Source organism: Orycteropus afer, unplaced genomic scaffold, assembly GCF_000298275.1.
Source record: "Orycteropus afer afer isolate SDZICR_OR568_19922 unplaced genomic scaffold, OryAfe1.0 scaffold00297, whole genome shotgun sequence".
Taxonomy (NCBI): Eukaryota; Metazoa; Chordata; class Mammalia; order Tubulidentata; family Orycteropodidae; genus Orycteropus; species Orycteropus afer.
Window position 1 is genome coordinate 3,028,775 of NW_006921884.1, and position 12,025 is coordinate 3,040,799.

Here is a 12,025-nt window from a genome sequence, read left to right on the forward strand (position 1 = left end):
ACACACACACACACACACACACACACATTTGTGTATATATACACAAACACACACACACATTTGTGTATATATACACAAACACACACACACATAATAAACCAATTCTGCTACCACTAAGAATGGGGAGAGTATGAGTGTGTACAGCTGAGAAAAATTATTAAGGTGAGTTTCGGTTAAGTTATACATATAGTAGAGCACATGGTATGGCAACCATTCTGGTTAAAACATCAGTTTTATAAGATAGGTAAAGGAAATGATAATCACCAGAAATGAAGCTTCCACAAGTTTCTACAACTCAGTTTATCCAAACTTATTCTGATGGTGAACATAAAATAAATAAATAATTTAAATAATTTTCATATAAAACAAACTATATACTCCTGCTCACAGTGGATATTATTTATTCAGCACTTTAAAAATAAAGGAAGGAAAGATGAGAAAAACTACAAAACACAAATGCTGTTCTAAGAATTTATAAAACAAATAATAAACTACAGTCCATTTTAAATTTCATGCATACTCACTTTGGTGCCAGGTGTTTTAAAAAATAGCCCATTGCCTTGAGAGCTTGTACTCTGATTCCTTCGCTTTTGGATGCCAGAAGTTTATAAAGGACCCTAAATGAGTGAAAATTTAAAGCACAGTATCTTAAGTATATATTTCAAAAGTAAGGATTTAAGTTATACATATAGATACTTTTTAATATTATAAACTAAGTTTCAAGTAAGATAAAACTCACTAATCTCACACTAGCTATAATTCTTTGAATGAAGACCAATAAATGAAAACAATCAGAAACTAATTTTCTAAAAATTTCAATAACGTGCGCATTGAGCTAACTTAGGTATATTCTTATTTATATGTGTATGTAGTGCTTCAATTGAATAATTTATCACTCCAGAGCATAGGACAGGAAATTTAGGAAAAATGGTAACTTTCTATGTTGTTATTGTTGTTAGGTGCCATCGAGTCATCTCTGACTCACAGTGACCCTATGTACAACAGAACAAAACACCGCCCCCGGTCCTGTGCCAACCTCATGATCCTTGCTATACTTGGGCCCATCATTGCAGGTACTGTGTCAATCCATCTTGTTGAGGGCCTTCCCCTTCTTCACTGACTCTCCACTTTACCAAGTATATGGTATCCTTCTCCAGGGAATGGTTACTTCTGACAACATGACCAAAGTAGGTGAGACAAAATCTGACCATTCTCGCTTCCAAGAACATTCCAGCCGCACTTCTTCCAGGACAGAGTTGTTAGCTCTTTTGAAAGTCCATGGTACCTTCAGTATTCTTCACCAACACCACAACTCAAAAGCATCAACTCTTCCTCAGTCTTCTTTATTCACTGTCCAGCTCTCACATGCTGGAGGCAACCAGGATGCAAGCTGGTGACAATTTGGAACAACTACCATTCTTTCAGGTGTTTGAGGGGAAGAAACAGAACTTTGGAGAAATGATTTTAAAATGCTATAGGAGCTCTGGTAGCACAGTGCCTAAGGCACTTGACTGCTAACCAGAAGGCTGGCAGTTCAAACCCACCAGCCACTCCTCAGAAGGAAGGTTGGGCAATCTACTTCTGTAGTGATACTGCCTCAGAAACCCAAGGGGTGGGTCGCTATGAGTTGGGTCCGACTTGATGGCAAATAACAACAACAACAAAAAGAGAGGGAGCAAGCCAGTGAAAATCTGGAACAGCTAAGGGAGACCAGGAAGAGAGCGGTGGCAGTTTGGTTAAAGGAGACCAGGAAGCAAGCCAGCAGGGTTTGAAACACCTTAGGGAGACCAGGAAGTGAGTGGAGCAGTTTGGACCAACTAAGGGAGATGAACTTGTCTGTCAGTTTGTCATATTGTAGTGCTTGCATGTTGCTGTAAGTCTGGAAGCTATGCTACTGGTGTTTCAAATGCCAGCAGGATTGCCCATGGTGGACAGGTTTCAGAAGAGCTCCCAGACTAAGACAAACTTGGAAGAAGGAAGAGGCCATCCACTTCTCAAAGAATTGGCCAGTGAAAACCTCATGAACAGCAGTGAAACGCTGTCTGATACATTACTGGAAACTTTCCATATACAACATTTTAAAATGTGTAGCATGAAGCTGACCTTGAAAGAACTTTTTTTTTTTTTTTTTTTTGCTTTGCTACAAGCTTACTAACACTCTTTGTACATTATCAACAACATAAAAAGAAAGTCAATTTAAATAACTCTTTGTTTAATGACAGCACAAGCTGGTAATGAATGATAATCAGAAATAATTACCAAAGTAAAACAAAAATTAAAGACAAATGACCACTAAAAATGTTATTGCTATTATTTGTTGTTATGTGCTGACGAGTCATCTCTCCTATTCATAGCGGCCTTACGTACAACAGACCGAAACACTGCCCAGTCCTGTGCCAGCCTCACAATCCCTACTATACCTAACCCCATCGCTGTAGCCACTTTGTCAATCCATCTTGTTGAAGGCCTTCTCCTCTTTCATTGACCCTCTACTTTACCAAGCATGACATCCTTCTCTAGAAAATGGTCCCTTATAACAACATGACCTCAGTAGATGAGACGACTTCTTCCAGGACAGGATTGTTAACTCTTTTAGCAGTCTATGGTACTTTCAGCATTCTTCGCCAGCACCACAACACAAAAGCATCCACTCTTCTTTGGTCTTCCTTATGCATTGTCCAGCTCTCACATGCATTGGAAGCAATTGAAAATAGCATGGCTTGGGTTAGGCACACCTTAGTCTTCAAGGAGACAGCTTTGCTCTTCAGTCCTCGAAAGAAGTCTTTTGCAACAGATTTGCACAATGTAATATGTCTTTTGATGTCTTGACTGCTGCTTCCACTGGCATTGATTGTAGAACCAAATAATATGAAGTCTTTGAAAACTTCAATCTTTTCTCCATCAATCATGATGCTGCTTATCGGTCCAGTTGTGAGGATTTTTTTGTTTTCTTTGTATTGAGGTGTAATCTATACTGCAGGCTGTAAGTCTTTAACCTTTAACAGTATTTCAAGTCATCCTCATTTTCAGCAAGCAAAGTTGTATCATCTGCATATCACAGGTTGTTAATGAGCCTCCTTACTGATGCCACGTTCTCCTTCATATAGTCCACCTTCTTGGGTTATATGTTCAGCATACAGATTGATCAAGTATGATGAAAAGATACAACCCTGACACACTCCATTCTTGATTTTAAACCATGCAGTATCCCCTTGTTCTGTTCAAACAACAGCCTCCTGGTCTATGTACAGGTTCCTCACAAGTACAATTAAATGTTCTGGAATTCCCATTCTTCTCAATGTTATCCATAATTTGTTATGATCCACACAATTGAATGGCTTTACACAGTCAATAAAACACAAGTAAACATCTTTCTGGTATTCTTTGCTTTCAGCCAAGATCCAACTGATATCAACTATGATATCCCTCCTCCATGTCCCCTTCAGAATCCAGCTTGTATTTCTGGAAGTTCTCTGCCAATATACTGCTGCAACTGTTTTTGAATTGTCTTCAGTAAGATATTACTTGCATGTGATATTAATGATATTGTTTGATAATTTCCAAATTCTGTGGAATCATTTTTCTTTGGAATGGGTACAAATATGTATCCATTCCAAAGAATAAAGTAATAAAGTAACACATTTAATTTGCAAACACCAGATTGCAATATAATTAAATTTAAAAATAAAATCTCTATAGCTATACACCCTGATTTGAGATTAATAACATATACTAAAAGTTAAATCAAGTGAAGCATTTCCTTCCTCATAAATTCGATTAACAACAAAAACCAGAAATTTTTGTGATAACATCTATAAAAAAATTTATATTTTTTAACTAGCCATCTGTAAAAGTCAATAATTAGGGCAATACTACTATCTTGTTAGTAAGTTCTTTTTCCTCAATGTTTAATCATGGTGCATTTATCAAGCAAAATAAAAATAATAGTTTGTAAAATAAACATTAATATAGGTTTCAGTTGCTGTTGAGTCAGTTCTGACTAATGACAACCTTATGTATTAACAGAGTAAAACGTTGCCCAGTCCTATGCCATCTTGATGATTGGTTCTATGTTTGAGACCATTGTTATGCCTAGGTAGTACCTTTCAACCTAGAAACCTTATCTTCCAGCACTATATTCTGTTTTAATCCATACGGTTTTTGTTGGCTAATTTTCAGAAGCAGATCACCAGGCCTTTCTTCCTAGTCTGTCTTAGTCTGGGAGCTCCAATGAAATCTATCCACCATGGGTGACTTTGCTGGTATCTGAAATATCAGTGGCATAGCTTCCAGCATCACATGAAACATGAAAGTTATCACAGTATGCTAAACTGACAGATGAGTGGTAGATAAGTTACAAACAATACACTAAGGAATATTTTAAGATATTAAAAAAAACTATGCCTGCTATAGCTTAAGTTAACAAAAATTTAATCAAAAGATACACTACAAATGCATTGTCTAATTATTTTTAAATAATGTCTTATTAGGACTAACAATGTGAGATCAAAATGCCTTGACTTGCATCTATAAACATAATATGTATCCCACCGTAATTTTTAAGTGTTGAATAGTTCTAACTAAAGCAGAATCAAATTAGTTTATTTTACCTGCTAATCATAAGCAGTGAACTTTTTAAAAGATATTTGAACCAATTTGCTTTTTGAGCAAGTTTATTCCTTATTTAACAAAAAATGCTTACATTACAGAGGAAAAAATTATGTAGCACTTTAATGGCATGTTTATTTTTATAATTTAAGAGATTTATAAATATATGCAAATTTCTCTATTACAGTAAGAGAACAGTATAGAGATGATAATAAAAGTAATCCATGAGTAACATTTAAAATTTGGGACTGTTCCCACATAATCTGTTTTACTCTGATCATACATATAAAGAAATATGTATAGACATTCTATATAGATCTTTTTTTGTTGTTGTTAAACTGGAACACCCTATAGTATATGCTTTATGGAATTTCCAATGAAGAAAATATACAAGCAGTTCCCAGGTTACAAATGTCCTACTTATGGAAAACTCCCCCAAACCAAACCAAACCAAACTCACTGTCATCGAATCCATTCCAATTCATAGTGACCTCTACTGGGTTCCCAAGTCTGTAAATCTTTACGGAAGCAGACTGCCCCATCTTTCTTCCACAGAGCAGCTGGTGAGTTGGAACCACCGACATTTTGGTTCACAGCCAAATGCTTTAACCACTGTACCACCGGAACTCCCACTTGCCCTATAAACCAATTCTGCATGGCCAATGAAGCAAAAGGAACAGAGTTGAACTTTTACAATTTGGCTGATTTGGCATGGGAGTAGGAAAAATTGCAGGTTGAAGCCTTCAAGTGGGAGACTCAGAAGAGGCAAAGTGAGTCCTTTCAGAAGCCTGATACGTGACACTTTATTATTGGCAGGACTATATACGAGAGTGACACACATTCAAAGTGGCACAGTCAGCCACAGTCTTTGGACAGGACAGTGCTACTTCAGACTGTGCTCAAAATCTGAGGGAAGAGATTTGGTTCTTAAACAACGCATACATTCCCTTTCTTCTACACAAGAGGAATTAAGTTTCTAGCAAGGCTTTGGTCCACAATTCTTCCTGTCCCAGCTATTTTCCTGTCTCAATACAACTTTAAAAGTTTGGGTCTGTTCCAAGGATGCCATGACCAAATCAAGAAGAACTGGTTCAAAGACCTGAAAACTGTCTTACAGACACCGTTAAGATTGGCTCTTATTTATAACCAGGGACTGTCTATAATTCAAGTAATAAAAACAAACAAAAAGATAACCGGAATAGTAACAAATTATCTCAATCTGTTCACAGATATTATAAAACCTCAAGACAGTATAATCTAAAAATTTTTAAATTATAACAATTTTAAGCAGGGCATATGATGTGATTGATACAGTCAGAAAATATGGTCAATTCCGATGATGGATAAGTGTTCCAAGATGGTGAATTAAGTAATATTGAAGACAATGTTTCAATTATTGGGAAGATAAAACAATTTATAGTAAACATTATAAATATAAAAATTTGTCATTTGCTGGAAAATATACTCATGATTTGAAAATGCTACTGACTACTACAATGCAGCCTGTCCTTACTATATTATATTGTGCGAATAAAGATTTTCTTCTCTCCTTCTAAACTTGAACAAAGTATGTTTTTGTTTATAAAGCACCTCATTTGACTTTCATTTAATACGAAATCTTCAGTAAATCCACCTCTGTTCTTTTCATGCTGTTGTTGTTAGATACCATGGAACTGATTTACATTCATAGCAAAAATTATGGTACTATATTGATGCCATGGGTAGGTCTGGTAGCATAATGCCTAAGGCACTTGACTGCTAACCAGAAGGCTGGCGGTTTAAACTCACCAGCCACTCCTCGGAAGGAAGGCTGGGCAATCTGCTCCTGTAGCGATACTGCCTTGGAAACCCAAGGAGGGGTTGCTATAAGTCGGGTCCGATTCGAAGGCAGTACATGCATTAGGTATACCACTATAAACCTAAACAGACATTGAAATAGTGCGGCGATATTCACTTTAAATTTTTTCTTTTCTTCTTTTTACATTATCAAAAAAAAAACCCAAAATTTTAAAAATGTCCTATGAATCTTTAGGCCTAAGAAATATTTCCAAAGAACTTTAACTCCATTCCATTATTCTCAAATTATTTTTAATCTATATACATAAATATTTAGGGAATCTTTTTTCCCAGTATTCAAAAGCAACTAAATTTCATTCAGATAGCACTACTTTTTCACATTTCTATCTATTAGCCCAAACTGGATATCTTTTTATTTGTTTACAGCAATAATTAAAGACTAGGAAAATACCAAAAAGTAAAATATACTATAAAAACAAACAAAGGCAAAGAACTTCCCTAATGGCAACATAAAGAGATCAACATTTTTCTTCCACCCAAAAAAGATAAGTATAAAACTGGACAAAATTATCTTATGAAACCATTTCAGGACACTGAAAATTGACCAGAAGACAAGAAACTGAGAATTGCTTTTTCTTCAAAAATTGCTAGAGTTTCAGGTAAGAAAAACAGGAATCAGTGATCTTCCTGGTAGGACTACTCCAATTGCTATTACCCCAATTTAGTTAATGAGAACTGTAGTAATACTAGTTTAGGGCCACAAGGAAAAATCAGCAGCATTGCTTTCAGACGGGGTGGACCTGATTCAGGGTAAGGATGACAATAACAGCACTCCAGCTAAAAGTGGTAGACTTGGTTACAAATGAATGGGAAAAACTTGCAACTTTGCTACACCCAAGTTGTGTTCACAGTTCAGGGTGAGCAGCAGACCAGTCAGAAATTTACAGGGAGATGCTAGACATAAAAGAGTCAGAGTAAGGTTTAGAAAAGCTCTCTTGAACAATTATAGGAGAAAGAAGGGCTGTTAATGCACAGGGAGACAGCTCAGGGGGGTAGAGGTGCATGGAGGGATGGACACAGGGAAGAGGTGACTGTCGGAGGAAGTGGGAGGGGAGCTGCATTGTGGTGAATTATGGTCAATGTCATGAGACAAAGTGTAGGTGAACTGCTGCATGGAAAGTGAATTTGCTCTGTAAATTTTCACCCAAATCACAATTTTAAAAAAATAAACAAATAAAATTTTAAAAAGAGGGAAAAAAAAAAAAAAAAGAAAAGTTTTCTTGGCATCCTTAGCAGACATTATGTACTGGGAGATCTGAAGAGCCCAGCAAAAAATGAAAGCCAAGACAGACTTGAGAATTGACACTGAAGGCACTCTCACCCACACACTGACCAATGAGAAGAGGGTGTAAACCTTATGGGCTCAAGGTGTTCCAACATAATCTCTGCCCAAATGACCTCTAAGATATGTAGAAATATGTGGGGCCTTAAGAAGAGTCTTGCTTTAAAAAAGGAAAAAAGGGAGAGAAAGAAAACTTGAAACTATTGAGCAGAAAAATAACAAGCTGCAAATCGTGGGGAAAACAGATTCTGTAGATTGGACAAGGCAAGTTATTTAAAATACACACACATACACACACACGTATATATTGGAGTACAGAACAACTATAACACACACCCAAAATGGTCAGTTCTCAACAAAAAAAAATTAAAATAAAAAGAAACAGAAAAGTATTATACATACTCATTAAATAAGCAATCAAAACTGATTGAGTTCAAATGCTGAACTTAACAAAGATTTCAAAGGAAGTATAACAAATAATAACAGTAAGAACATGTTCAAATACTTAAAATAGGTTAATAATGAGGTAACAAATAGGGAATCTCAAAATAGAAGAGCTATAAAAAAAACTGAAGGGAAATTATAGAGTTGAAAAGTACAATAAAAAAAATTGAAAAAAAAATGCACTGCAGGTATCCAACAGCCAATTCAGACACCAGAAAATCCGTGAACTTAAAGAGCTATCAACAGAAACTATGTAATCTGAAGAACACAGGAAAGAAAATTGAAAAATAAGTTAACAAATTCTCAGACCTGTGAGACAATGTTTAGTGTTCCAACATATATGTAATAAGAATAGCCAACAAAAATAATTAAAGGCAAAACTTCCAAATATGATTAAAACATTAACATAAATTCAAGGACTCTATTAAACCCTAATAGGATGAAAACAAAGAAAACTACAACAAAACACAACATGGTCAAACCGGTGATACAAAAAAACCAGAAAAATTCTTGAAAGCAGAAAGAGAAAAATAACTCCTGACATACAGGGAAATACCAATGAAACTAATGGCTTACTTTTCATCAAAAACAATGAAGGCCAAAAGTTATTGGAATGATAGTCAGAATGCTAACAAAATTAACTGTACTCATATCCAGCGAAACTATCCTCCAAAAGTGAAGGCACATAAAAGCACTGTGAGATGAACAAAGGCAAAGAAATTTCAACGCTAGCAAACTGCCTTACAAGAAAACAATTAAGGAGACTTCCGGTAAGATGAAGGAATAGGCAGATAAGCGACAGAGACCCTCTTCAACAAAGAGAAGAAAAACCAGTTGACAGAGATACAGAAAATAATCCTGGAACCCTGAGCTTTGAACGGAACTATACAGAAGTGGACTAGGCATCAACTAGTGGAAAAACCTGAACAAAAACAGTGAGTACAGAAACAGTCAGAGCTGCGGACTGTAAGCTACTCTGACGAGACCAAACAGCCTGAATATTTCCAAGTGGTGTTGGGACCTGAGAATTGACCTAAAGATCACTCCAGGTCACCAAGGGCTGCAGGGAAACTGTTCTGGTGGCCTATGACTAGGAAGGGAAACAGCAAGGAGGGAGACAACCTGAGCTGTGGACTTTCTGCTGTCCAGAGGGTGCAGCAATTTTGATTGTTTACATGTGGCAGCCATTCTGGATATTTAAAGTGACTGCAACCATTTTGAATGTTTACAAGCGGCAGCCATTTTGGATATTTAAAGTGACTGAGGGTGCAGCCATTTTGAATGTTTACAAGCAGTGGCAATTTTGGATATTTAAAGTGACTGAGGGCGCAGCCATTTTGAATGTCTACAAGCAGTGGCCATTCTGGATATTTAAAGTGACCAAGGGTACAGCCATTTTGAATGTTTACAAGTGGCAACCATTTTGGATTTTAAAGTGATAGCATTCTCATTCAGATTCCAGGGACTTAAGAACAGGCTCTGTTTGCCAGGGTTGGCAATTACATACGAGAGGCTGACAAAGGAAAAGATACAGGTGGTGAGTGTATAAGTGCTGTCAACTAGTGAATAGAGGAGCACAGCACAGTACCCTGCCTGTATAGATAATATACAAAAAAAAAACAAAGAAAACGTAAATTGTGGGGAAGTCACTCCAACATATAATCGCCAATTAAATATAAACACAAAAACGTCACAATGCCTCAGAGATAACAGAGCATCACAGTCCACACAAAGAAGCAAGATAAAGCAGGACAAACAAGGGACCAGGATACAGACCCAAAGCACATCCCTAAGGAAGATGCAGCATTGGAACTCCCTGATAAGGAATTCAAAAGAATTATATTTAGGTATCTTCAAAGGATTGAGAGACAGACCAAGGAAAACACAGACAAAACACTAGAAGAATTTTGGAAGACAATACAAGAACAAAGTGACAAAATAAATGAAAAATTAGAAATGATTCTAAATCTACAGATAGAAACCCAGAAGACTGATACTAAATTGTAAGAAATAGATAACACACTGAAAGAGCAAAGGAGTAGAATTGATGAAATGGAAGATAAAATTAATGAGATTGAAAACAAATAATTCTTTGGAAAGGGATCAATCAGAAAAAAGATCAAAATAAAAGGAAGAAAGCCTAAGATTCACGTGGGATACCATCAAAAGGAATAACCTACATGTGATTGGAATTCCATAACAGGAAAAGAAAAATGAAATCACTGAGAAAACTGTCCAAAAATTGTTAGAGGAGAACTTCCCTCATATGATGAAAGATGAGAATATATCCATTCAGGAAGTCCAACGAACCCCAAACAGGATAGACCCCAAAAGAAAAACACCAAGACATATTATCATCAAAATCACCAAAACCAAAGACAAAGACAGACTCCTAAAAGCAACACAGGAAAAAATGAAAAGTTACCTACAAGGGGCAACCAATAAGACTAAACTCGGATTTCTTGACAGAAACCATGCAGGCACCTCAACACCAAAGGAATTAACAATCCAATTGAAAAATGGTCAGAAGACATGAATAGATACTTAACCAAGAAGGATATTCAGGTGGGGTAAGACATGAAAAGATGCTCACAATCTTTGCCAATCAGAGAGATGTAAATCAAAACAACAATGAGATATACCATCTCACCCCAGCACTGATGTCAAGGTTCAATGAGACAGAAAATAACAATGCTGGTGGGGATGTGGAGAGACTGGGACTCTCATACACTGCTTGTGTAACTGTGAAGTGACACAACCACTGTGGGAAGCAGTATGGCGATTCCTTAGAAAGCTAGAACTGGAGATACCATTTGACCCAGCAATCCCCTTACTAGGTATATATCCTGGAGAGGTGAGAGCCAGGATAGGAACAGATACATGCACACTCATGTTCATCACAGGACTATTTATAATAGCAAAAAGATGGAAACAACCTACATGCTCATCAGCAGAAGAGTAGATGGCCAAATTATGGTGCATACACATAGCAGAATGCTATGCAGCACTAAAGAATAATGTAGAGTCTACAAAACACCACATAATATGGATGAACTTGGAGGACATTATGCTGAGTGAAATAAGTCAATCACAGAAGGACAAATACAGTATTAGTTCATTGTTGTGGAGGGTCAAGGAAAGGTTTATATATGGAGGGAAACTTTCTTTGTTGGTTGCCAGGGGTAGGAGGGGAGGGGAAGGAACACTACAAAAAAAAAAAAAAGAAAGCATTGACCCATGTCACTTTAGTTTTGTGTATTTCACTGTACATAAATTATATTTCAACAAAATGCATTTAAAAAAAAAGAAAACAATTAAGGCCATCAATGTGGAAGGAAATACAACAATAATGTGAAATAATTAAATAAAAAAATACCTGGAAAAAGATATTTTTTAAATCAACAGGGGTTTCTGGTTTGAACAAGATGGAATAAGCCTAATACAGCCTCTCTGACTTGCAGATTACAACTAAAAACTATGTGAGGAAAATAAATACATATAAAGCAACCTTTTACCAAATACTAAACCCTGAACACTAAAACAAAGAAAAAAAAAGCAGGGGCAATGAGAAGGGGAGTTAAAATTTGGAGATAATACCTTACAAAGACAAGACTGTCATGTTTTTCTTTTCGCACGTGATTTGGCCCTAGTGTGGGCCTTTGTCACAGAGTTGGGCATTAGAAGTTCAGGGGACTAACTTCTTAGAAAAACTTGCTTTTCTCATCAGAAGAATTAGGAGGGGGTTCCGGCAAGATGGCGGACTAGGCAGAAGGATTGCAAAGACCCTCTTCAACAAAGAAAAGGGAAACCAATTAACACAGACACAGAAGATAA

General features: G+C 36.5%; 1 protein-coding gene across 1 annotated transcript in view; it reads right to left on the minus strand.

Annotated features, from left to right (window-relative positions):
• Positions 1 to 12,025, minus strand: part of LRBA (LPS responsive beige-like anchor protein) — a 1,065,192-nt gene that overhangs the window by 828,445 nt on the left and 224,722 nt on the right. Inside the window, 1 exon segment of the mRNA XM_042782393.1 lies at positions 525 to 617. Coding sequence (XP_042638327.1) covers positions 525 to 617 — 93 coding nt within the window.